This window comes from Leucopleurus acutus, assembly GCF_964270905.1.
Source record: "Leucopleurus acutus genome assembly, chromosome: 20".
In the NCBI taxonomy this organism is placed as follows: domain Eukaryota; kingdom Metazoa; phylum Chordata; class Mammalia; order Artiodactyla; family Delphinidae; genus Leucopleurus; species Leucopleurus acutus.
Genome location: NC_139162.1, coordinates 1,110,793 through 1,137,078, shown reverse-complemented (window position 1 = coordinate 1,137,078; position 26,286 = coordinate 1,110,793). Strand labels below are relative to the sequence as shown.

At 67.0% G+C, this 26,286-nt stretch overlaps 1 protein-coding gene across 1 annotated transcript in view; it reads right to left on the bottom strand.

The window, feature by feature from the left end:
* PIEZO1 (piezo type mechanosensitive ion channel component 1 (Er blood group)) overlaps positions 1-26,286 on the bottom strand; it is a gene marked incomplete at its 5' end in the record, with an annotated part of 53,263 nt that overhangs the window by 11,664 nt on the left and 15,313 nt on the right. The window contains 21 exons of the mRNA XM_082863099.1: positions 1,390-1,594; positions 2,043-2,243; positions 2,321-2,446; positions 2,921-3,097; positions 3,210-3,364; positions 3,466-3,578; positions 3,948-4,130; positions 4,214-4,362; positions 4,468-4,646; positions 4,756-4,867; positions 5,502-5,762; positions 6,109-6,209; positions 6,902-6,986; positions 7,066-7,179; positions 7,263-7,434; positions 7,524-7,737; positions 7,884-8,052; positions 10,726-10,864; positions 10,976-11,018; positions 11,983-12,105; positions 16,604-16,699. Coding sequence (XP_082719225.1) covers positions 1,390-1,594; positions 2,043-2,243; positions 2,321-2,446; positions 2,921-3,097; positions 3,210-3,364; positions 3,466-3,578; positions 3,948-4,130; positions 4,214-4,362; positions 4,468-4,646; positions 4,756-4,867; positions 5,502-5,762; positions 6,109-6,209; positions 6,902-6,986; positions 7,066-7,179; positions 7,263-7,434; positions 7,524-7,737; positions 7,884-8,052; positions 10,726-10,864; positions 10,976-11,018; positions 11,983-12,105; positions 16,604-16,699 — 3,117 coding nt within the window. The remainder of the gene's footprint in view (positions 1-1,389; positions 1,595-2,042; positions 2,244-2,320; positions 2,447-2,920; positions 3,098-3,209; positions 3,365-3,465; positions 3,579-3,947; positions 4,131-4,213; positions 4,363-4,467; positions 4,647-4,755; positions 4,868-5,501; positions 5,763-6,108; positions 6,210-6,901; positions 6,987-7,065; positions 7,180-7,262; positions 7,435-7,523; positions 7,738-7,883; positions 8,053-10,725; positions 10,865-10,975; positions 11,019-11,982; positions 12,106-16,603; positions 16,700-26,286) is intronic.

The following is a 26,286-nucleotide window of genomic DNA, read 5'->3' as shown; positions in this document are numbered from 1 at the left end:
ACACACCAGCCCCAGCGTGACGCACTGTGGTTTTCTTGCCAAAAGTGCTTAACCTGGTCTAAGGAAGAAACACCCATCGATGCTGGGGTGAGGGGTGTTCTACAAACGACCGCTTCCTGCTCCCCCCAGTCTCAAGGAGATGAAAGACAAAGGAGGCCAAGGAGCCGGCCGAGGACAGAGAGCGGTGGGGGCCCCTGGGGACAGTCACGCGGCCCGTGGCTCCGGCCGTGGTTGGTGGCCTGGCCCCCATTTTGGTTCTTAACTTTGGGTGCTGTGCTGGGTCGCTTCAGAGGCTGACGTTCACGTCGGGGAAACTGGGTGGAGAACGTTTAGGAACTCTGCTCCTGCTTCTGCTACCCTTCAGCCAGAACTCAGAGACTGTAACCCAAAAGGGGCCTTTCCCAGGGCAGGGGCCTGACTTCCACAAACACTGACGAGGACGTCAAAGGGCCTGCCTGCAGGGCTCCACGGGCACCTCTGAGACGCTCTGAACGTGAACGGGAACACAGGATGGATTACAAAGCGTTCAGACAGAACCCTGCACCCGCTGACAAGACAACAGGAAACAGAGCAGGAAGGGAGAGAAATCAAAGCTCCTCGCAGAGAAGCCAAGTAACAAACGCACCAGGAATAACAGAAATCAAAAACGTCCATTTTGTGAAGTCCTGCCAACGGGAGAGTCAGCAGACGTGGACGCGCGGGGCAGAGTGCTGGTCCCCTGACAGGGTGGGCTGGGGGCCCCCAACGCCCCGATGGCCACTTGACTCCCCGTCATGGACCGTTCCTGCCCAAGCATTCCCCGGTGTCTACGCTCTGGGGCACAACCCACAGAACCAAGTTCAGGGCTTTCTGTGAGGCCCCTGGCCTGACACTGGCAAGGTCACAAGAGACAGAGGCTGGGACAGTCTTGACCAAAGGCGATGGGAGAAGAGGACGGCCAAGCACTCCCGTCAGCTCCTGGTCGAAGCCAACAGCTACCAGGGACGTGGCCCTGAGGACGAGGCCGCTGAGTATGGATGGCGTATCAGACCGGGGGTGGATGGCCGTGCGTGGCCACCGTCCTGAACACAGAGGGTCCAGGGTGGCTGTACTGAGCGTGGAGCCCAGACTGACTCCCATTTGCCTGGGAAGAGCGTACAGCTGCTCCTTGGACTGTTCTCCCAACCTCTCCGGTTGTTTGAAAGTTTTCAAAATAGAACGTTGGGCAAAAAGAAAGCAGAGGATGAGGAGAGACCAGCGAGGGAGCCAGCACGACTGCAGCCCACAGAGTCCATGCACGGGGAGGAGGGGGCTGAGGCCACTCCAGGGGCTGGGATGCCCAGGTTGGGTGCAGCCACGCACGCCCAACTCACCCCATGCCCACCCCAGCCCGCAGGCCACCCTGCTCACCAATGCACAGGGCAGGGGGGATGCCCAGGCACAGCAGGTACTGGTAGAGCAGGAAGAGTGCCAGGAAGAGGCAGTAGCTGGGCCAGAGGCGGGCGATGGCCTCACGGCGCCGGCGGGTGAGGACGGCCACCAGCCAGCAGCCATGCAGGATGACCATGAAGTTCATGCGCTGTCCAATCACGTTCACGGCCATCAGGAGGCAGATCTGGGGTGGCACAGTGGGACAAGGTGACCAGGATGGGGACGCAGTGAGCCGGGGGAGGAGCCCTCCTGGCTCTGCCTCTGGGCAGCCTCGGGCGGTAGTGCTTGTGCCCAGGGTGGGGGGCAACGGCCCAGGCTCACGACGGCCCAGGCCACCCTCCTGGAGGGACGGAGAGGCTGGACACGTCTCGACGGTGGGGGGAACCAAGGTAGGGGCACCATGGCGGAGTCGAGACGGAGCCCCTCTCCAGCCGGGGCCCCAGCCCCCTGCCCTCACTCCGCAGGCCCCTCTCCAAGCAAGGCCAACTCAGCTGGAGGACCTGACACCCTCGGTGGTCCCCCCTCCCCCCGCGCTGGGCCTGTCCATTGCAGAAGACCCCACAGGGGGTAGCAACGACCCCCAGGGGCTCAGGCCTGCCCAGGGAGGGGGCGAGGGTCGACGCCCGCCTCACCTCCAGCCCGAACTTGTAGAAGAAGAAGTTGACGAAGTACTTGAGGCAGCTGGGCAGGTCGCGGTCCAGCTGCTGGCGGGTACCATCGGCGCAGATGGCCTGGGCCGGCAGCGGGGCCAGCTGGCGCCGGCGGCGGTGGTAGTCCTGGCAGCGGTACACCACGGCCTCGAACACCAGCAGCAGCAGGATCTGCAGGTGGCTCTGCGGGGCGTGGCCAGTCAGGCCCCGCCCAGCCCCTGGCTCCACCACCCCACCTGGCCCACCTGCCCCGCACTCACTTGGATGTAGCCCAGGTTCGGGAAGCCCTTCCGCACCCCGAACCAGTTGGCGGGGTCGATGGGTCCGCGGTACAGCAAGGACTCGTGGATCTCCGTCTTCTGCAGGTTCGTGCTGTTGGGAAAGGGCTGGGGGAGGGGCGGCGTCAGCACCTGCTGCCCACCAGGAACCGGACGCTGACCCCAGGGACCGCCAGCCCCACGCGACACCCCCGCTGCAGCCACAGCTCCGACGGGTCTGCGCCGGAGCACAGCTGTCCCCAACCAGGGACATGGGGCACTGTCAGCCTCCAACCCACCTCAGTGGGGAAGGGAACATGGATGGTGTTTGGGGACAGGGAGGCCACCAGCAGGGGCTGGGAGAGTGAAGAGAAATCCGTGGGTGGGCTTCCCTGAGCAGCCCCGCACTTCCCTCCAGTGGACATCAGGCCTCTGTGCCCCTCACACCAGGACCTGCACTTCCGTCAGGAAGTCAGCCGGGTCGGGACACATCTCTGAACCCAGATGTCTCGACCTGGAGAGTGGGTCCTCCGCAGGAAGCCCAGGCCGCAGGGACAGGCCCTCGCATCCGTCCCTCCACCCGAGCTGGAGCAGCGGCCGTACCTCGGTGCAGTTGCTGGCGTACTCGTGGGGCCTGACGACCTTGAGCTGGTACAGCATCTTACACACGATGATGATACAGGTCCACACGGTGGCCAGGCAGGAGGCCATGGGCCGGAAGCGGGGGTAGGGCAGGGCGAAGGCCCACAGCACGACCAGCAGGAAGTTCAGCACCGACACCTGTGGGCAGGCGGGCAGTGGCGGCGGGGCTGCGCCCTCCCCACGGGCCCACGATCCGCAGCCACGTGCCGGTACCGGCTCAGCGAGAGTGCCTGAGCGTGCCCACACTCACCTCATTCAGGGCCACCCACACGGTGTACAGGGCCACCATCTTGAAGACGTGCAGCTCTAGCAGACGCCGCGTGAGCACTTGCGCGCGGGTGAGGACATCCGAGAAGCCGGCGGCCAGGTCCAGGAGCCGCTCAGCCACCAGGCCCCACTTGCTGGCTGGGGGGTTGGGGGGCCAGTGAGGAGCGGGGGACAGGGCCTCTGTGGCCTGGGCCGTCCCGTCCCATGTACTGACGGGGCTCCGGGCACCTTGAGCTTACCCTCCGGGACCTGTATGGCCTGGTGGGGGCCGGCCACGCCCAGCCCCTCGTCTCTGGGTGCCGCCTCCTCTTCCTCTTGCTGCAGCAGGGGGGTCCCGCTCACCGTGTCCTGCCTGGGACAGGACCCTGAAGTGTCCTTCCCTCCCACATTCCTGGGGTGCCCTGCAGCCCCTCCCATTCCCGCCTCCCCAGGGACAAGAGAAGCCCCACCTGCCATCCCACCCCGGCGCTGGGACCCCTGTGCTGCAGCCACTAGGTGGGAGAGTGGGGCCCGGCTTGACGCCGTGATCCCCGCGGGTTGGAGAAAACGTCCAGTACCTGAGGCCCCGGCATCTGCAGGCAGCGGCCGAGGGCTCAACCCTGTTCCGGGTCTCCCGCCCTAACCATACAGACTCCATTCCTGCCCGAGACCGGCCTTCCCCTGTGCGGGCTCAGAGGACACTCTGCAGACCCCCAGGCCCCAGGAGGGAGGACGGGCGCACCTGTGAGCCCAGCGCAGGGTGCGGGCACTGGGCGGGGGGCGGTGCTCGGGGTCGGTGAGCTGCATAAAGGGCCTGTGGAAGTAGTGCAGCTGCAGGATACAGGCGAGCAGGAAGAAGCCCGGGACCAGGATGCTAGAGAAGAGCTCGGACACGCTGAACTGCTCCAGGCCCAGGTCCCCCAGCCTGCGCGGGAGGAGCTGTCAGTGCCACCAGCGCGGCAGCCGCCGCCCCCCCCCCCCACGCCCAACACTCAGCCCAACACTCACTGCTCATCCGTGAGGCCGGTCAGGTTGCGCCAGTAGGCGGGGAAGTCCTGGAACTGGAAGGTGTAGACGGCCACCAGCACCAGCATGGTGTAGGCCACCACCAGCCACCAGAACGCCTTGAGCAGCTTCCGCCACAGGCTGTAGTAGACCTGCCGGCGGCCAGGCGCGGTGAGGTCAGCCCGCGCGGCCCGGCACGCCCGCGCCCCGCCCCGCCCCCGCCCCGCCCCTGCAGGCCCGCGCCCCGCCCCCGGTACCTGGAAGAGGGTGAGGCAGAGCAGGAAGAGCAGCATGTAGACGATCTTGTACACGACAAGGCGGCCGGCGAAGCTGACCACGATGAACATGCCACCGCACACGTAGACCCAGTACTTGGCGTACACGCCCCTGACCAGCTCCCCCAGGCTCCGCAGCAGCGTCCGCGTCTGGGTGGGCTCTGCGGGCCAGGCGGAGTGGGGGGCGAGCGGGGTGCAGCTTCAGGACCGGGCGGGTGGCGGAGGGGCCGCGCCCCCCTCCCCCCTCCCCCCACTGCCCGGCCCGCTCACCTGCGGCGGCCACAGTGACCTCCATCAGCGCCACGGGGTCCCGCGCCCTCTTCAGCAGCTTCTCCTTCACAAACTGGCGCAGCAGAAGCCAGAAGGTGAGGGTGCACAGCAGCTGGGGGGCAGGGGCGGCGGCACTGAGTGGGGCCCGGCCGGTGGAGCCGGGAGCCGGGGTGAGACCGCAGCAGGAAGGCGGCCTGCCCGGCCCCCGCGCGCCAGCCTCCCTGCAGGCAGAAGCTCAGCCTCTCGTACGCGCGCACGAGTTCACGCACAGATGCACACGCTCCCACACAGCAGCCCCTGCACTCACACACCACCTCGTCTGCACACAGACCCGCAGGTGAGCGCGGGGTCACAGGTGTTTGCACACTTGCAGGCTCCTGGGCTTGGACAGTGAGATATAACTAACTCACGGGCCCCCAACACGTGACCGGCAGCAGCACGGCCGTCCAGGTGCAATGGCCTGTCCCAGAAGGGGGCATGGCAAAGACACAGACGCCCGCTGAGACCCAGGGGCCGCGTGCGACGCTCACAGAGCCCGTGTCAGGCAGATGGGGTGGCACCCCCAGGAACACGAGATCATCACTCGTTCACTCAACAAACGCTCTTCGAGCAACTACTCCGGGCCGGCTGGGTGACCCCGGTGACCACCAGACATGGGCTCCGGCTTCCTGAGCGCCCACGGCACTAGAAGCTGAACGGGCAGCATGGCGTCATCACAGGCACGCAGGGGGCGGGAAGAGGCTCACCATGGCGCCCAGGTCCAGGCAGGGGTAGCGGGTGTGCTCCAGCCCCAGCTGGCGCAGGCTGACGGGGCCCAGGGCGGTGGGCAGCTCGGGCCGCAGGTCCATGGCCCACACGTAGCGCAGGCTGCAGAGCGCCAGCCCGTAGAGCAATATGAAAGGCGAGCAGAGCACGGCCATCTGGTGGCGGCTACGCACGGTCCAGATGAGACAGGCCCAGAGCAGCAGCACGAAGGTCAGCCAGCTGTGGTAGGTGATGCTCCACACCTGGACGGCCAGGGCGTGGGTGGGGCTGCGCAGGACACCCGGCCCGGCACCCACACCCCGTTCCCCAGGCTGATGAGGTGGTGGGCCCCCGGGGCCGGGGGCGTGTGTGCTCCGACAGGAAGGCCAACCTGCCCCGCTGGCCCGGAGAGCTGCCCAGGCACACCCACACCCCCACCGCACGTATGCGCACACTCACACACGCGGCTGGGGGCTGGCCGGGGCTGCTCCTGGCCTAGCAGGTCACAGTCCCAACCGCTTCTGGTGACAAGGCACCAGGACACCATCTGTGGCGAGGGAGCCCGCGGGAAGCCCCAGCCCGAGGGGTGGCCCAGGCCAGCGCCCTTACCATCATGGCAATGAGGGCACATACGTAGCTCTGGTCCATGATGAGGTGGCCCAGGCCGTGCAACGGAGACGTCTCCTTAGGCCCAGTCAGCCTGGGGCACGCTAAGGGGTGAGGGCAGGGGTCACCAGGGAGGCGAGACCCCTGCTGGGGAAACTCCAACGTCAATAGGCCCGAGCCCCTTGCCTACACCCGAGTGGCCCGAAAATGCAGACAGCACGCTGGAGCCACAGCCCAGGTGGAGGGGGGCCACACCTGGCACAGGCTCACGGGGCATTGGGGGAGGAACACACGGGCAAAGGGCCCGGGCTCCTGTCCGACCCTGTTCCCGATGTGCTGTGGGACCCTGGCCAGTCCTCGCCCGTCTCCAGGCCTTGGCTTCCGAGACTCTGAAGGGATGGGGTGGAGGAGATTGCCCTGATTCCCTTCCAGCTCCGTGAGCACCCACGTCCCCAGATGCCAGCCCCCGAGGCCAGCGGCTTCATCCTCTGCTTTGTGAAATGGAAATTGAAGCTTAGCACAAAAACAAAAAGGGAAAGGAAAGAGCACCCCAGAGCCCTGCCCTGGGGACACTGTCTTCACAGCTCCCAGGGCCGCAGAGGCAGCCCAAGGCAGAGCAGTCAAGGTCTCGGGGGACTGGGAGGCAGGTGGGGAGCGGGTGGGAGCCTGGAGACCCCCGCAGGGTCTCGGGTTCCATGAGCATCACAGATACGGCGCCCGCCCTGGGCGGCCGCTGGACAGGCTGACCGGGCGAGGCCACCAGGGGGCAGCACCCGTGTGGCCGCATCCTACTCACTGGGCCGCTGCTGGACAGGGCTGTGGCCCGTGAGGTCGTGCACGATGCAGTTGTCCTCAGGGTCCGGCGGCACAGGCATCGTGTGCTGCAGACAAGCCAGGGCCCGTGAGCCGAGCCTGGAGGCGTGGGGGCGCCAGCCCCGCCGCTCGGTCCGGACCCCTCACCTGCGTGGCCTCCTCCTCCCTGGTGGCTGGAGCCCCGGCCTGGCCCTGGGGCCGCTGCTCCACCTCGGTCAGCTCCACCTCCAGCTCCATGTCGCCCCCGGCCGCCTCCTTCCCCTGTGGAGGCCGGAGGGGAGAGCTCAGCCCCCCGCCCCGGCCTGAGGGGTGCGGGGACGCGGGGCGCCGGCCTGGGCACTGACCCGGTCCGCGGGCCAGCGCGCTTGCAGCTTCAGGAGCGAGGTCACGGTGTAGCAGAGCAGCAGCAGGATGCCGGGGCTCACGTACACGGGCCAGTCATGGCTGGTGTTGAGGACCAGCGCGTTGGGGCTGGAGCAGTTGGGGGGGGGCACGAAGTCCTTGAGCCCGAACACCCTGCCCACAGAAGGTGCGTTACTGACCGCGGCGAGGAAGTTCACGGGTGCGAGGCGGGCAGGGCCGGGGCCCCGTGGGCGAGCGCTCACCTGGCCCAGATGCTGGCAGGCGGGAGCATGGACTGGGCGAGGGGCGTCTGGTAGCAGTAGAGGCAGAGGAGATGGCCGGCGCCAAAGCAGCCCACCGTGACGCAGAGTGCGCTGAAGCCCAGGGGGCTGATGGGAAAGTGGCAGGCCCACCAGGTGCAGACGGTCAGGAACAGCAGGAAGTAGACGCTGGAGAAGGCTGACGGGTGGGCGATGCCTGCAGGCCAGGCAGAGGCGCACAGCGTCACGCCCGGCCTGGGCAGCCTGACTGCCGTCTCGCTGCTCAGTGGGGAGCTTGGCTGCCGAGACCCCTGCCGGTGTGACCGCCAGCGGTGGGGTCCCAGCTCCCTGCCCAGTGGGTACCTGCCAGCGCGAGGAGCACTACGGCCAGAGTCCGCCCAGCGGCCACCAGCAGCCAGTGCGCTGTGATCCGGAACCGGGCGGCCAGCCAAGATCTCCGCTTGTGGGTCAGTGCAGGGGCTTCCTGCAGCCCCACCAGGGAGCCGGTGTCCACGCCCCCATCATCATGGTCCTGCCGAGGTCACAGGGCGGGCGCAAGTCAGGTGCGTGGGGAGGGGCCACCCCTGCAGCCCCACACCCGCCGCGGGCCCTCCGAGGACATGGGGCCGCCAGCCTGAGCATGGCCGCGTGCTGCCCTCCAGGCCCAGCTCCGCCCACCGTCTTCCCACCGCCTCGCTCGGGTTCACAGCCCTGGAGGGCGCCCACTGCGGCAGCAAGACACGCTCCTGCCAAGGCTTGGCGCTCAGATGACCGACCCACGCAGGCTGGCCTCACGGTGCTCTGACGCCCCTCAAGGGCCCCTCACTCCCCACCCCCACCAGGGGACCCCGAGGACAGGGCGGGCCCACAGGCTCCTGCATCTGTCCCCGGTGCCCTTGGCCCGGGAGGGCCCGCGTGGGGATCTTTAGGGAAAAGGAAAGCAGGGCACAGCACAGCCACGTGTGCAGCTCACTCTACAGTCACAGGGCGCCTCTACACCCTAGCCTCGGCCCCACGGCACCTTCCTCGTCAGCACAGCGACGGAGGCTCGGAGCGGACCCCAAATCACACGGCCCGGGAGGACAGCGCCCAGGGTGCCGCCGCCTCCTGCTCTGCTGCCCAGTGGGGCTTCTGGAGAGTGAGACGCACACCTGGGCGGCCCTTCCCGGCCTCAACGGCCTGCGGGGCGCAGAGACCCACCAGGGCCTGCTGCCCTGGTCCCACCTCAGGGTTTCCCAGAACAGAGCAGCTTCCTGGAACCAGGGAGGCCGGGGGAGGCAGAAAGAACACAGACTCTTTGTCAGACGCCAGCTGTACCATGGGCGCCGTGCCTATGCCCTGCCCCGGGGCAGAGGCGGCCCTTGGTGTCCAGGCTGACAGCACAGGCTCAGGGGCCCGGCGCCCCGGTCACTCACACACCGGCTTCGAGTCGGGGGTTAGGGGTCTTGCCTGTGCAGCCTTGGTGAGCCCCCTAACCGCTCTCAGTCTGTTTCCTGCCTGTCAAATGAGGGTGGGGCACGGGGCAGGCCCCAGCCCTGGGGTCAGAGCAGTACCCAGGGTCCCCCCATCATGCACCAGGACGAGGGGATAGGGGGACAGCTGCTGGAAGGCACTACAGCCAGGCCCGAGCTCAACCCTGCCCACAGCCTGGCCCCGGCCCTGGGAAAGCTGCCGTGGAAAATGAGCGTTTCTGGGAGTGGGAAGAACAGAGGCAGCTGCTGGGCAGAAGGACAGCTGCTGGGGGCCGCCCGCATGGTCCAGCCCACCCAGGCCCGGCTCCAGCCCCGCCTCGGCCGGCCCCCCGGGACGCACCTCCCACCGCAGCCCCAATGACCCCCTCAGGGCAGGCACAGACCCACGTGTGCCAAGTCAGGACGGGCGCGTGTGCACAGATCGTGTGCAGCCGCGTGTGCCGCGGCCCTGCCGGTGGCAGCATCCACACGGGCGCTGGGGCTGCTTCTGGCCTTGAACGCCGGGCGCCTGTGATGGGCCCCCGTGGCCTTGCTCTGACGTCTGTCTACACCAGCCGCCCCGGGGCCGGAGGTCAGCCCCCAGGGGCTGCCAGGACAGCCCTGTGCTCCGAGGGGTGACGGGCAGCGTGGGCTGGGGAGCCGGCCCCTCCCGCCCGCCCCAGGCGTGGGAAACAAGTGAAGCTGTTCTGGGAAGCCCCGGCTCTGCTAACGAGGAAACCAGAGGCCTCCCTGGCCCCTGCGCCCACCGGTGCCCATGCACCGGGGAGATGGAGGGGGATGGCCAAGTCAGGGAGCCACCCCGAGGGCAGGCAGCAGGGCGGTCCCAGCCCCACTTGACCCCCACAAGTGCCTGGAAAAGCCACTCCACCTCCAGGCCCCCGTCTCCCCCTCTGAAATGCGGATGCCAGCCTTGTCCTGCAGGACTCGGGGGACAGGCAGGTCAGCTGTAGGCTGAGCCCCGTCTCAACCTGCGGTAGGAAGTCCCCTTCTCCCTGGGGACTGAGGTCCTCGTTTCCGCAAGCATCAGCTGCTGGGCCAGCGGACACTGGGGCTGAAGGCGTGAGCCTGGGGCCCCCCAGGGCCTCCCAGGCAGGGACCCTGGATGGCCACAGACCCGGCCCAGCCCTGGAGACCAGGTCCTACTCGACAGAGGCTGAGGCCGAGTGTGAGGGGCCCAGACTGGGCTCGAGACCACAGCCCTCGTGCAGGGACAGGAGAGGACACGGAGGGTAGAGCCCACGGGGACCCCGAGGACTCTGGCGGAGGGCCCTGCTTCAGGTCTCTGAGCCGACACAGCCCCTGCCTTGACACACGCGGCCCACCGATGGCCCCACTGTGGGCACGGCTGCTCAAACATCGTCTGTCCCTCTGTCGGTCCGTCCTTTCACCCATCGGCCCCTAGGTGCTCCCTGACGGCTGGCGCAGGTCATCCTCCAAGAGCGCTGACTCCCTACTGCCCTGCGGCCCCGAAGACCCTCTTCCAGGGGCAGCTCGAAAGGCGCAGGCGCTGCCTGGGGTCCCTGCACGCGCTAGGACCACGCGCTGCAGTGCTAGCAACCCCCCACAGGGACGTGCACTGGACCTCCTCCATGGCCATGTCTCTCCATGATGGGCACATACGGACTTTTACAACTAAACCGTCCACGTTTGTAGAAAGAAAGAGATAGAGAGGAACAAAGAGAAGTACAATAGTCCTCAGGTGGCTGGGACACAGGCGCGCCCCCATCCCTCACCGGCTCCTGGGCGCGCTGGCTCCGCCGGGCCGTCCGCGTACGGCGCCCGCAGACGCCAAGGCACAGGGAGGAGGCCGCCAGGACACCCAGGTCGGGGGCCACCAGGCGGATGGCGTTCGGCACGTCCTTCAGGTCCAGCCTGTGGAGGGTAGGGAAAGCCGGTGGTCGGCTCAGGGGGGGCAGGTGCCAGCAGGGGGCGCCCCGGGAGCTGGAGGCCCAGGAGATCCCTGAGGGAGGCTGGGGGACTCACCTTGTGACCCCAATGTGTCGGGAGACGGTGTCCCAGGTGCTGCCTGCAGAGAGAGGCACGGGGGAACCGGGTCAGGCGGGCGGGTGCTGAGAAACCCCTTCTGTGTTGCCAGGAGGGCCACGGAACCCCTGGTGTCTGGGGGTGCTTGAGAACGCTGCCTCCGCCGGTAGGGTAACTGAGGCCCAGCCGGGGAAAGCTGGGCAGACCAAAGCCCGTTACTTCCGCCTGGCAGAATGGGTTTCATGGCCCAGCCGGGCGCTGTGTGGCCCGGGAGGCTGGGCCGGGCTCTCGGACCCATCAGCCGAGGCCGGCCGCTCCTTGGGGGCCCGAGGGGGGAGGGCTGGTCTAAGAGCCGCCAGGACCAGAGGGCCCTCGAGGCACCTGACTTCTCTCCAGTTTCTAAACTGCAGGAGAGGCACGATCTTCACGGAATGAAAATGGGAAGCGGGGTGGGACACCCTGCCCGCCACGAGCCGCTAGGACGTGGAGGTGGGAGACCCCACCGGGCAGTGGGGATGGGAGCCCAGGGTTCCGGCGTCTGAACACTGGGGCGCTAGTGTCAGTGGAGGTGGGAGGGCTGGGTGCCGGCTGGGGATTCCATCCTCGGGGTGAAAGCGCGCAGGACAGTGGGCGGGCGGCACACCAGGGCCCGCCCCCTCGGCCAAGTCGCTCTGCCCCAGAGGGCTCAGGAGGAAGATGCGAGACGGAGGGGCCTGCGAAGACCGGGGCTGCCCGGACACAGTGCTCTGGGACCAGCACGGGGCCGGGGCTCAGCCCAGCCTCACGGCCACCTATTACCGGGGCACTTAGAGGTGGGCCATTTGGGCCGGATGTGAATCGTGGCTGGGCTCAGAGGCGGCCCACATTAGGCAGGGCCTGGGTGAGGCAGGGCGGCCCCTGAGGCTGAGCTGACCTTTCCGAGGAGGCTGAGGCTCCCCCACCCTCCCCAGGCTCTCCCCCGGGCCTGCTGCCCCCAGGCACCCCCTTCCCGGCCCTTCGTGACTCACAGCTCGGCCCCAGAAGCTGGTCCAGGTGGGGCACGGTGTGCAGGCATATCTGGAAGGTGAGGTGGGCTGCCAGGAAGAGGAGGCTGAAACCCAGCAGGGCTCGCAGGAGGCGGCCGGTGTGACCTGGAGGCAGAGACGGGAGCGGTGGGGCCGGCATGCAGCCAGGCCTGGAGCGGGGGGATGCGGAGGGAGCAGACCGCTCAAGGCCACTCAGCCCTGGCTACCGGCCGAGCCAGGCTGTGTGCACCAGCCCGAGACACGCACCCAGCACGGACCCAGGGTCTTAGGGGCCGTGAGAAGTGAGCTCATGCAGCACCCCCCTCCTACACCAGCCCACTGGCCGCTCACCCAGCCCCGTGGTCCAGCACTATCACGACCCCGATTTACAGACGGGAATGGACACAGAGAGGTGAAGTGACTTGCCCACAGTCGCACAGCAAAGAATCAGCAGAGTACACAGTACACCCATCCTGCCTGCGCTTGGTCTTGTCCCCTTCCTGGGGCGTGGAGCAGTGGGGGCAGAGCCAGTGCAGGAAGGAAAAGCTCCCTCCAGCTTTGCTCATGTATCCCGGAAACATCTGTGTTGCTGCCTGGCCCTGGCAGTGGGGTGCTGCCTCATGCCCAGTGCGGGCTGAGAGCGTGCACCGTCCAGGGAAGGCCCCACCCAGCACTCAGCCACACCGCCTATCGAACCTGGGATGCTCTCCTGCCCACGCAAAGCCTCGGGCTCCGAGAGGCGGCTGTACCCTGGGATTTCACACGATGAGTTGATGTATGGGAGGAGGAATGAACGGATGGATGGACGAAGGGATGAGGGGACGGATGGGGAACAAATGGATGGGAGGATAAATGGGTGGATGGGAGGATGAAGGGTGGATGGATAGATGGGAGAAAGGATGGATAAATGGTGGATGAGAGGATGTATGACGCGGGATAGATGGGGGAATGGATGGGAGATAGATGGGTGGGAGGAGAGATGGATGGATGGGGGATGATGGGATGGGGGATGGATGGAAGAATGGATGGAAGGAAGGAGGGATGGATGAATGGATGGATTGGAGGACAGATAAATCGAACAGATGGATGGGAGGATGGATGGGAGGAGAGGATGGATGGACTGGAGGACAGACACATGAATGAATGGGTGGATGGGAGGACGGGAGGATGTATGGATTAGAAGATGGGCTGGATGGAGAATGAGAGGATAGAGGGATGGCTGACAGCAGTGTTGGGTGAGGCCAAAGGGCAGCTCTGATTTCAGAAGGGGAGGGGGGTCAAGCCAGTGTGGGGCTCCTGAATCGCCCAGGAGGGATAAAGGGTGTGGCAGGTGACCACTAGAGTCTACCAGTGGACTCCGAGGTTCGGCCCTGAGTGCCAGAAAGAGCGAGTATCGTTGGCGGGCGCGCACGCGTGTGCCTATGTGTGCGTGTGTGTCAAGGGTGCGTATGGGCGCTAGACCACACGCTGCACTTGCTGGAAGTGCCGCCTGCCTCTCTCCTTGACCTCGGGTCACCCGTTCGGCCACGTGAGGCCTGCACAGCACAGGAGCGCCGCGGATGGACGGGGCCTGCCTTCGTGGGCAGGCAACCCCACCTCTGCCGTGCACCGTGCAGGGCAGGGGTCACACAGGAGTCTCTCCTCCCGAACGAGCCGGGGCTCCGCTCAGGGACTTTAGGCTCAGGCAGGAATCTGGAGAAGCAGGAAGTGGGGCCGGGAGGCTGCGGCTCCAGGAGCAGAAGACAGGGAGGCTCGTGGCAGGTACAAGGGCATCTGTCTGCCCAGAGCGGGCACCGGGGTCGAGCCCCAAACCTCCCTGACGCGGCTGCTCAGTCTGCAAACGCTCCAGGGCATCTCCGCCCTCGGCACTACCTGCCGCCACGAAGGCCCCGCTCCCGCGACCCTGTTCTGGGGCAGCCCCAGCCTCCGCGGGTGCGGCGCCCACCCTGGGCCCGGCTCTGGTGCTACGGTGAGCGGCTTGCAGACCTCGCCCTCCTGACGCGATGTGCGTAAGCGGAGCTGAGGGAAGGGGCGTCCTCCGGTCGTCCGAGGCTCTGTCACACCGAGGACGGTGCAGAGGTGGGGCAGGGGGAGACAGGGTTCCCACGGGGGGTCAGAGCTGGAGCGCGAGGCCCTGGGCGGGGGCAGCGGGGGCCACCTGCTCTGCCGACCCCGGGGCGCCGTCTGCTCACAGGCAGGAGGGCGCAGGTCTGGGGAGGATGGCGGAGCCTCTCATCCCCTCATTCGGCAAAGACAGGGAGCCTCCCGGCGCACTGACTGCTCTGCGAGGTGAACCGGGCCCGCCCACGCGGCCCACCACGTCCCAACAGCACCTGAGCTCAAGCAGAGCCGCGGGGCTCCGGGGCAGGCGCCCCCTCTCCCGCGAGCCGCCGCGGGGCTGGGCTTGTTCTAAGGCAGGGGCAGGGCCTCCCTGAGTCCCTAAACATAATCAGGTCGCCAGGAGCTGACCCCCTCGGGTCCACCTGCAGCTCTGCGGCACCTCTGCCCTGCCCTGCGCGGGGCACGTGGCCCACGGCCGCCGCCCCAGTGCCCGGCAAAGTGATGGCCCTGACCCCTCTCCGCCCTGCACAGGGAGCCGGGGTCAGGCTGACGCCCCCACGGGGATGGGGCCAGGAATCAGTCGGCGCCCACGGGCACCCTGCACAGCCTCAGACCTTCCACCAGCTGCCGGCGCTGAGGCCCAGCTGCGGCACAGGCACGGGCAGGCCTCACGCTTTCCTCTCTTCTGCCCGGAAAAACCCGGCACCCTCCCTGTCCCCGAAGGGCCTCTGGGGCTGGAGAGATGGACGGATGGAGGTCAGGCGGGCAAGTCTTCCCAGCGCCTCTCCCTCTGCTCCCTGACCCCTCCCCACTCTGGACTCCTGCCCTGGCCGGGAGCCTGTGCTTCCACCACTGCCAATTAGAGGAAAGTGTTCCCAGTTGCTAGTGGGCAGGAAATATTGACGGAACAAGCAGCTCTGAACCGAAAGCCCGGGAACGGGGTCCACGGAGAGGAGAGGAAGGCCCGGATGCCAGACTCTGCCCAGCAGCCCTCCCCAGGGAGCTGCGAGTTGGGGGGCAGCTGGGCCAGCTGGCTGGGGAGGGGTCTGGCCTGGGGTCCCCCGTGGCTCCCTGCTCTGCACCCGTGCTGGGGCCCCTCCCCTGAATTCTACCCACACTGCAAGATCAGGGCTCCGTACGAGTGCCCCAAGTGGGGAGAGAGGCTGAGGAGGGGGTTACCGCCAGATGCCACAGGCCGGGGAGGGGTGACCTGCCACCCTGTAGAAGGCAGAATGACACTCCTTCGGGGAAATCCATGCCCAATCCGGGGGCCCTGGGAGTGCTTCCTGACACAGCAGAGGGGAACCAACGGTGCCAATCAGCTGGACTTCCAGCAGGGAGCTGCCCCTGGCTCCCCTGGAAGGGGAGGTCCTAACTGTGGAAAGGGGGCAGGAGGGCAGAGTCAGAGTGACAGGGCGGGACTGTCACTGACAGGCCATCGCCAGCCTGGGCGATGGAGGGAGGGGCCCCGAGCCAAGAAGCTGGGAAGCAGGTGCTCCCAGAGCCTCCAGGAGGGACCAGCCCTGCGACACCTGGGCTTCCGCCCCATGAGGCCCGGGCCAGACTCCGGCCTCTGGACTGTGGGTGGGGACGTGCTGTGTGGCCGCTCAGTATGGGGTGGTCTCGGCAGCCGCAGGCCACGCCCGAGGCCCCAGAGTGGCCAGCACCCCGCGGGGCAGTGCGTGGGCACGCCTCCCTCCAGGGTCTCGGCCAAACCCTCGGCCCGCCGGGCACGGGGGCCACAGCCTGGCTGTGCGGCCCAACTTGCTCCCTGGGTGCCTCTCTTCACCCTCCAAAACCTAACGGCCTCCCTACCCACGGGGCGCAGAGCAGTCCCCAGGCACCTGTCCTCACCGAGAAGCCGGGACGACGGCAAGTGCAGAAGCACCCAGAGAGCACCTGGTGGGAGCCCCAGCGCCAAGGGACCCCTCAGCCGTGCCCCCTGCCTGCAGGCCTGCACCTCCCTTCACAGGGGCCCGTGCTCTGCTGCGCAGGGGGCAGGGAACCTCCTACGCAGGGATCCTCTCCGCTCCAGCTCCTCTCAGACGAGCCCGTGCCGTGGGCACCACCGTCCACACCGTCCTGGGGGCCCAGGCGCCCTGATGGGCCTTCCCACCCGCAGCAAGCCGAGTGCACGTGGATGGAGCCTGAGTCCACGACGGGGCTGGGGAGCCGGCGTGGCAGCTGGACCTAAGGTTGGCCGCAGCCGCTCAGGGCAGAGGGGCCGCAAGGACGGCGCTGGGACAGGGTGGGGATTGGGGGAGGGACCCGGTGGGAAGGCGGCCCAGCCCACGGCCAGGAGACGCCCCAGGGGCATCCTGCATCATGGCCCCTGTGGCATGAGGTCAGAAAAGAGATTCTGAAACCAGCCAAGGGTCCTCCATGAAAAATGAGACTCAGGACCACCCATCCTTCCCTGGAGGCTCCTCAACCGCAGAGAAAGTCCATCCCTGCCCGGCGCTGCCGGGGCCCCAACGCTCCCCCAACCCCAGGCCCCTGAACAAAGAGCTCCGAGACCCCGAGTCACCGCCCACCCCCCCAGCAGAGCCCCGCCCGCCCTTACCTGGGATGCTGTGCCCGGAGGGGCCCGGGAACCAGGGCAGCAGGAGCAGAAACAGCAGGTAGACCAGCGAGAGCGCGTTGATGCGGAAGAGGCAGGCTGCGGAGCAAACAGGACGCGGTCAGCCCGGCTGCTGGGGGGTGGGGGCAACCAGCCCCGTGCCCCCCGACCATCGCCCCCCGAGCCTCTCTGCCGTGGGTGCTGTGCGTGTCACCCCTGCGAGGCTGCCACCTCCCTGCGTGGGCGAGCGACCTCGCTCAATGCGTGACGTGTCACTGTTACCGGGAGCACCACGCCTGACTTAACGACGGCTCTGCTGTCTGTTGACAAGCGTGGCCGTCATGTCTGCATGTGTCGCAGGCACCCGCCCCGCGGAGCCCCCGTCACGGGGCCAACCCTGAGGTCACAACATTCTCCCGACTTGCTTTCTCTCCTTTGTAAGATGTTTTTTCAGTCAACACACAGCACAGCTGATTTTGGGGTCCAGCTCTCTTAGCCTCCTCCCCCCACCTCTGCCTCCCAGACAGCTGGGTACACCCACTCGGGCCACGGCGGGGCCCCCCAGCACGTCGTCCGGGGCACGAGTCACGCACGTGTCTGCAGCCTCTCCCCTCACTGACTCCAGGGCGCCCCCTGCGTCTCGCGCTGCTGACCCCATCCTGATGAAGTGCAGTGGGTGCCGGGACCTCACCCGCTCCCAGGAAGTGAGGGGGTCTGGGGATGCCAGGGAGGTGCCATGTGTCCCAACTCGGGTCTCGTCACTGAGCAACTGGGCCACTCAGCAGCCGTCTGGACGGCCTGGGCCAGAACAAGCCGACCTGAACCCGGCCACGGACTCAGCTATGCAGACAATCTCCCCGGAGCAGGTGGCAGGGCCAGGTGGGGTGTTCAGCCCCTTCCCACCGTCTCCTCAAGCCCCCCATCACCCCAGCAATAAGGAAGCCCAGAGCGCCACACGGCCAGCGCCGCGGTCCCGAGCTCTGGTCAGGCCGCCTTCCTTTCTGGCTGCTGCCGCGCCCCCCCACTGCCCGGAGCACCCCTAGAGCTAAGCCGCCCCCCTCCACATGTACACCTGCCACAGCCAACAGCTCAACTCGAAACCTAAAGCTTTTCCACAAGTACACGTTTTCGTAAAAACAAACAAACAAATCGACCTGATCTGGGCCAAGAGGCAGGCGGGAACTGCATCTACGGCAAAGGCTTGTAAGTTCCTTTCTGTTTCCCAGAGCTGCGCTTTGCAGCCTGCTGGGTTCTGCCCCTCTCCTTCCACAGTGCCAGCCAGGCGGTACCGCCCACCCAGCCATCCAGGGAGCTTTCTCCCGAGGGCACATGCTGCAGTTCTCTGCCCTGACGTACTCATGTTCTGATCCGCCCGGGACACCAGAGCTGAACAGCACACCGCACCAGCCACGGCGTTCACTAGCCCGTGACGGGGAGGCGCACGCGGTGCGGGTCCTGGGGAAGCTCCCGGAGGCCTGGCTCTGACACTGACGCTGACCCAGGACGCGGAGACGGAACTAGCGCTTCCCAGATGAGGGTTTCAGTCCTGGAGGATGCAAAGTTCCAGAGGTGGTGGTGACGGTTGCACCATACCGAGGATGTACTTAATGCCACTGAACCATACACTCAAAAATGGTTAAAGGGGCTTCCCTGGTGGCGCAGTGGTCAAGAGTCCGCCTGCCGATGCAGGGGACACGGGTTCGTGTCCCGGTCCGGGAAGATCCCACATGCCGCGGAGCAGCTGGGCCAGTGAGCCATGGCCGCTGAGCCTGCGCGTCCGGACCCTGTGCTCCGCAACGGGAGAGGCCACAGCAGTAAGAGGCCCGCATACCGCAAAAAAAAAAAAAAAAAAAAAAAAAAAAATGGTTAAGGGACTTCCCTGGCGGTCCAGTGGTTAAGACTCTGCGCTTCCACTGCAGGGGCCAGAGGCTCGATATCTGGTCGGGGAACTAAGATCCCCGCATACTGCGTGGCGTGGCCCCCAAAATTAATAATAAAAAATAAATAAAATGGTTAAGATGGTAAATTTTATCTTATGTGTATTTTACCAAAATAAAAGAACAAACGGCCCCAGAAATCAGCGAAGGATCTCAGAGCCCAGAACTGGAGGGGCAGGGGCCAGCCAGAGCCCCGCAGTCTGCAGCCAGTGGGGCCGGGCCTCCGGCCCCTCCCCAGCCCCAGGCCAAGCAGGAGGAAAAGAATCTAGAAGCTCCATCGGCCAAAAGCAGGAAATCAGAGATGAAGCGTCAGAGGGGGCGGGGGAGCGCGTGGGACGACGGGGTGGGGGGGGGGAACGGACGGACGGACACGGACGGGGGACACGGACGACGGACAGCACGTCAGCCCCAGGTGGGCGCTGCCAGGCACTGCCCCACCCTGGGAGGGTCGCCGGGCGCCAGAGCCCGCACAGGGCCTGCCCTGGAGGGGCGACAACGGCCCCTCAGAGTCACTCATTCATTAGACACAGAGGGCAGAGACAGGATGAGCGCGGCCTGGGACGCGAGCGCCTCCAACACAGATGAGGAAACACAGGCCACGGGGTGGCCAGGAGCGCGGCTGGCACCGGACGCTGACCCAGGGGACGTGAGCCAGGACAGCTGGGCCCGCTGGCCCCCAGCCGGGTCACCCGGGGCCAGGATGAGAGAGGGGGCTGGGGTCACATGCCCAGCCCACCTCCCCTGCCTGTTATCAGGGCCTGGGGACAGGGTAAGAGGCCAGCAGAGCAAACAGTGGCCCGGGGCCAGCACGGGAGCAGGGAGCAGAGGCAAACAGGGCTCTAAACGGGGAGCTGAGCCGACTCTCACGTTCTCCCCTGTTCAGAGGGGGAATCAGGTTTCCACAGCAGAAGGGCTTCCGTGCTGGGAGAGTGAGGACTTGGGTCCAGACTCCTGGCTCCACACCTAGCCCTCGGGGACCTGGCCTCACCGTGACTCTGTGTGACTAGGAGGCTCAGGGCATCTGAGCAGGCCGCCTGGAGGAGGTGGCATTGCATTTGGCCTCGAGGGCCGGCTAAGACTCAGGGAAGGCCAGGGGAGGTTTGGGGCAGCCCCAGGCTCCCGCAGAGGAGGAGGACGCTCAGGTGGAGAGGCGGTGGGGACGTCCTGAGGAGGGGGACAGGCCTGCTCTGCCCAGGCAGCTCCCACCTCCCCATCAGAGTGGCCTGTGGCTGGTGACCTCATGGGGGAAATATGCCTTTTCCCGAGCCAGGAACAATAGGATGGGGTGAGGGCAGAGGGAAAGCCAGCAGGGCTGCCTGCTGGGCAGGAAAGGCTCCCCCCACCCCTGCCTGCATGTTTAACCCTTCAGAGACCCTCATCCAGCACATCAGAGCCTGGTCCTGCAGATGGGGAAAGTGACCCCTGGTCTCAGTTGGTGCCCAGCCAGGAAGGGAGGGCAGGGAGGCCGGCGTGGAGGTTACAAACACCCGGGACGTTCCACACAGAGCTGGACACCACGGCCCGGCCTGCAGGGAGATGGGGGGCCTGTGGGGAGGGGGGCGGCCAGACGTCGAAGCCCCCAGGTGCACCCGCGGTGCCGTGACGTCACCCCAAGGCTGGCCTGCACGCCGGGTGGGAGAAGAGGACACGAGGCCCGTCCTCCCGAGGGAGTTTGAGGAGGCCGCCCGCCCTGAGCCTCAGTTTCCCCACCTGTGAAGTGGGGGAAGGCGTGCCAGCGTGAAGGGCTGTGGGACGGATGGGCAGCTGTTCACGCACCCTCGGGGCCCTCACCTCGACCCTCCGAGGGGTGTTCTAGCCCCATGCGGGGAAGCCCCGGGACACACAGGAGGCCAGCCTGAGCACCACGCCATCGGCCAGTGGGACCCACAGGCCAGCGTGGGCGGGGGACCCCAGAGGCTTGCAGGGGCAGCACGAGAAGGCTCAGAGGTCATGCCAGGCCTGCGTCAGCATCAGAGATGAAAGGACAGTGGGCCTGGGAGAGACCTAGGGAGAGGCCAGGACTGGGGGGGACGCACCACGGCCGCCATGACTGCCCAGCACCCATGAGGGGCACGACTGTCGCCTGTACTTTGCAGATGAGGAAACTGAGCGAGGGAGCTGAAGCTGAGGGATGGGGGCTGATGCCCCCCAGAAATGGTGTGGGTCTAGGCGGCCCAGAGAGCAGAAGTGGCTGGGTGAGGGTCAGCCCCAGGCGCTGCCGAACCAGCCCTACAGGACAGTCTGAGGGGGACAGATGCAGCGGGGGGTGGGGGGGGGACTGGTCCAGGACTAGCAGGTCTGCAGGGACAGCTGTGGGAAACCAGGGCCCAGGCAGAGCTGCCCGCCCTCCCACCAAGCTGGGGGACAGCCAGGCCCCTTGCAGGGCGGCCAAGGCCATGGTACATGGAAAAACGGGGTGGAGGGTGGCAGGGCGTGGGGCCCAGAGTCCAGGGGCTACTGCAGCTCACCGGCCCCTTCCTCCTCTTCTTGCTGGGCCCTGGCTCGGGGTCACGGGGAGGAGGGCCGTGGGCTGAGTGCTTGGGAAGAGCTTCTGGAAGGAGGCGGCTCAGTGGCAAAGAGCCCGGGCCAGGGGCCACGGAACTCATCCCAGCCTCAGTCTCCCCACCTGTGAAACGGCTGGAGGCCCAGCCCTGCAGGAGACGCGGGCCCCTCTGGGCCTCAGTTTCCCCAGCTGTTGGGTGGGAGGGGTCATAACCACTCCCGCTCAGGGAAATGCTGCTATGGAAACGGCGCCTGGCAGGTAGCAGAGAGAACTCACCAACCTCCAAGGCCCTGTTGGAGGACACAAGTCGTGGCCGGCCACGCCCACTGCCACGCCTCTTGTGTAAAACTTAAATGAGGGACTTCCCTGGTGGCGCAGTGGTTAAGATTCCGCCTGCTAATGCAGGGGACACGGGTTCTAGCCCTGGTCGGGGAAGACCCCACATGCTGCAGAGCAACAAAGCCCGTGCGCCACAACTACTGAGCCTGCGCGCCACAACTAGTAAAGCCTGCGTGCTGCAACTACTGAAGCCCACGCGTCTAGAGCCCGTGCTCCGCAACAAGAGAAGCCGCCGCAATGAGAAGCCCGCACACCGCAACGAAGAGTAGCCCCCGCTCGCCACAGCTAGAGAAAGCCTGTGTGCAGCAATGAAGACCCAACGCAGCCAAAAATAAATAAGTAAAATAAATAAATTAAAAAACAAACTTAAATGAGAACAGACACACACGTGTGAATGCCAAAAACGCCCGAAAGAGCCACTCTAAGCAGAGCCAGTGTTTACCTGTGTGGGAGGGGCTCGGCCCTACCTGGGAGGCTTCCTTCTTCACGGGGAGAAGGTTCTCACGTGTAACTGGGGTCGTGTACGGTGAACTGACCGAGAGGGGAAGACCAGGGGGAACACACCACAGGGCGGTCGGGCCGCCAGGACCAGGCTGCCCTTCCACAGACTGGGCAGGAGGCTGGGAGGACATGAGGCATCTGAGCCCCCAGGCCCCGGGGCAGCGGCAGGGCTAGGCCCGGGCTCCCCTGACCCGCCAACGGGCATCCTCGGGCCTGCCTCTCCGCCAGCTGGGTGAAGCTCCTCTGGGCAGGGCCAGGCGCAACCCGGAGGCTCAGAGACCCCAGGGGAAGGCTGCCAGGCCAGGGCAGCTGCCAGGGCGGGGGTCCCGTGTGAGCCTGGCTGCCCCCACGCGCGCCCCCAGCCCGCTGCATCTCCAGCCACCTTGTTCACTCTGCCTTATTTGGCTTCGAGGAGAAACCCATAAACACTTCCCTGCTTGCTTCTGCCAGGCGCGGGCGGGCGGGAGATGGAGGAAAAGGACAGACGTGGCAGCGGGAGCGCCCAGCGGCACCAGCCGACCCCTGTCGTCCGCACAGGCAGCCAGGCCTTGCAGCTCCCACGGCAGCACCCAGAGCACGCGGTGGCCACACCTGCCACACCCCCGCCCTCCAGGCCCAGACCCAGAGGAGACCAAGGGCTAGATCAGATCCAGCCTTCTGGAAGGGGAAGGCTGGGGAGGTCAGCCGACGGCCCACCCCACGCGCCCCTACCCTCAGGACAAGAGCTGTGGCCGGGGCCAGCACGGGCAGCACGGGCTGGCATCTCAGGGCCCCTCGGAGAGCCCACGGAAGGCTGGGGGAGGGGCGCTAAGGGGCCCCGCCGCCCAGACCCGCCTGCGGCCGAGACGGCAGGCCCTTCGGCTGCGCTCCCTCCGTTGACCGCCACCTGCCCCTCACGGTCCGTGCAGCACGTACCTGCCCGAGACCCCGTCCCGCCCAGCCAGCTGAGGGCTGCACGCAGCCATTCGGGGCTCCCTGCACGGGCGGTCTCGGGTAGGACCATGCCGCAGGGCAGGAGGGGCAGCCGGCTCCGGGTGCCACGGGAAGGACAGGCCTACAAAGGACCTCAGCGACCTTCACGGGAATCCCCTTCCTCCCACAGGAGATCGGAGGCCACAGACACGGATGCAGGCTCGTGGGGACGGGGCTGGACAGGACGGAGCGAGGGATCAGGGGCGGCCATGGGACGCTGTGTCACCTACGTGGAGCCCCGCCAGCAGCCTGGGATGCCCAGGTGCAGGTGGAGGGTTTACCTGCCGCCGTGTTCAGGTTTAGCGAGTACGGTGTCCGGGCAATGTGGCTGCACGACTCCCTGACTGCACAGAGCAGGCGCAGGCGGCTGGTCCCCTCCCTGCAGCACGGGCTCTGGGAAGCATGGCGACTGCCCAGGGCCAAAGGGACCTGGTGGCCGCCGTGGACCAAACACAGGGGAAGGGGCTGAACCACGTCTCAGGGGGGGCTCCCGACAGCACCAGCATTGCCCAAGACGTGCCACACGGGCCAGGCTGGCACCGCTGCGGCCGTTCAGACCGGGGTGGGGGTGGGGGATGGCCCCCGAGGTGACCGGCAGGTGAAGCAGGTAGGACGCGAAGACCTGAGCCTGAGCTTTCAACCAGCACTGCCCAGGCCCGGCGGGCCGGGCGGCCAGGCCGGGGTGGGGGGCTGCGGAGAGAGCCGCCCTGGGGGTCAGGCGTGGGCCTCAAGGGCCGTCCACAGGCCCCACGGCAGCCCCTGCTCCGCCGGGGAGACGCAGGGGAGGCCCTTCGGTGCCTCTCCCCTCGAGGCTGCTCAGACCCCATCCCCCAGGGCTCGGCCTCCCCTGAGGACCCTCAGCCAGCTCCCCCAGGCCAGGCCCACAGGGCTTCCCCGGGAAGCAGCGCTCCGGGCCCTGTGTTTGGAGCTGCCGGTATTTGCGGAATTTGGCCTCTGCTGGCTCCCCTGGAGGATCAGGGCTCCCAAACCACCTCGGCCTCCACAATGGAGAGGCTGCATTCCAGGCCAGGGGTGGAGCCCGCATTCCACAGAGGGTCAGGGACCGCCGCCCACTCCCCGCCTCCCAGAACACGAGGAGGCCTCCCTCTTCTTCCTAAATTTATTTATTTATTTTTGGCTGCACTGGGTCTTTGTTGCGGTGCGCGGGCTTCTCATTGCCGTGGCTTCTCCTGTTGCAGAGCACAGGCTCTAGGCGCGCGGGCTTCAGTAGTTGTGGCGCAGGGCTTAGTTGCTCCGCGGCACGTGGGATCTTCCCGGACCAGGGTTGGAACCCGTGTCCCCTGCGTCGGCAGGCGGATTCTCAACCACTGCACCACCAGGGAAGCCCCAGGAGGCCTCACTCAGAGTCTCTGCAGGCTGACAGGTAAGGGGACAGCGTGCAGACACGCCCCTCCCCATCTCTGGCCCGATGCGGTTTGACAACACGCCCTTTCCCCAGGCCACCTAGAGCTCAGGGCCTGGCTGAGACAGGGGCCAAACCTGGCGATGCACACGGGGCCACAGTGAGCAGGTGACAGCGGCCCATGTCCCCAAGGCCAGCGCCCAGCACGGGGAGCCCTCCTGCCATACGAGGGGAAACTGGCACCCTTGGCTTCTCCACGTGGGTCAGCCCTGTGCTGCCCCCGCCCTCCCGGACCCCTGCCTCCAAGACGTCCCAGGGACAGGCAGGACCCCCTCCAGCCTCCAGGAAAGGGGCTCCCAGCTGAGCCGCACCCCCAGAACGTGAGGAGCAGACCCCACTGGACCCCCGTGAGCGCCGCCACGCCCGACCTGGGCTCTGTGCCAGCGAGGGGCTCCTGCTGGCCACCTGTCAGACGGGGAAACTGAGGCACAAAGGGTCCAGCCGGGGTGCCCGTGCGGACATCAGGCCCTCCAGAGCCCCACTGCCCTCGCGGCGACCGAGCCCTGGCTGGCTCCTCGGCACACCAGCCCCACCAGCCGCGTTCCACCTGCTCTTTCGCCGACCCCCGTCCCCCAGCTCCCCGGGGACAGACGAGTGGCCCCCGACAACCAGAGTGTCCGCATGCCCCGCAACAAGGCTGCCCGTCTGGGGGACGCAGACAGAAACACACGTGGTGACGGGACAGCGGCCCGGGCGTTCAGCGCTGCGTAAACAAGGACGCTCCTGACCCGGGGCCACGCCCACCCCGAACTCCATGCTAGTCGACACAGTGGGGCCCCTCGAGACACCCCGCCCGCAGCGCCGGAAATGAGGGGGAGGGGGGCCCTCCCGACCCAGGACTCGGGCCTCGCCACCCACACTGCCCACCTGGGCCTCGGGGAGCCTCGGCCACCAGCACCCCTCACACAGACCCCGTCCAGGGCCTCCGCAGCCTTGGGCATCACGAGGGGACTCGGAAGGCAACACGAAGCCGCGGGAGGCGCGGGGCCGGTGCTGCTTCCACGGCTCGGAGGTACGCGCGGCTGCACCCTCCCAGGGCCCTCCAGCCCGACAGTGCCACCTGGACCTCCCCTGGGGGGGACAAGGACCTGCATTCCCCCACGTCCTGCACCCACCGCCCTCCACCTGGAGGCAGTGTCCGCTTTAAGGCCAGCCCACAGTAGCCGGGCCCGAGGCCACAAGGCTTCTGAAGAGCCCGGCCTGCGTCACCTTCCAGCAGCCACCGAGGCCAGGGCTACCTTTCCAAACGCGGGTGCCCGCCGCGGGCAGACCGGCGCTCCAGTCTGCCGCCAGCTCTGGCCCGGGACTGGAGGGTGGGGTGCTGCCTCAGAGCCCCACCCTGTGACTCAGCTGGCCCGCAGCACCCCGAGTCCCTCCGCCTGTCTGGTCTGGATGGCGCAAAGAGCCCCAGAGCCTGGTCACAGCCCGCCCCGCTCTCCAGGGCCCTTCCCAGCACCTAGGGAGGGGAGGAATGCCACCGGGCCACCTCTGGCTGGCAGGCGGGGGCCGGTCCGCAGGCCCCTTCAGATCCCTGCCCTCCCCAGGAACACGGGAGCTGGGGCGGGGAGGGCGTCCCTGCCTGGGCGTTTAGGAAGGAGGCTCTGGTCACCCGTGCGTGTCAGCAGGAGACAGTGTCAGGGCCCCCTGGGAGAAAGGGGACATTCATGGGCCCCTGCCCCACGACCATCTCGCTCCCCAGCAGACGCCCGCCCCAGCACAGCAGTGACCCCAGAAGGCACCCCACGAACGTGGGCCGGAGCGGGTGCCGACGGCAGGGAGCAGCGGGGGCAGTCCTGCCCTGGGAGAACCTGCCTGCTCTCTTCCCTCGGGTGAGGGCACTGAGCTCAGGGGTCTGCCCGAGAGCTTGGAGGTGCGGCCAGCGCACACAGCACTGCTCTCCCCAAGGGGCAGGTGGGCCAGGAGCTGCTCTGAGGGGCCTTCGGGCCGGCGGGTGCTTCATCCCGCGTCGGCCTGTTCAGTCAGCCTTACATGGGACTTCCACGTCCGGCAG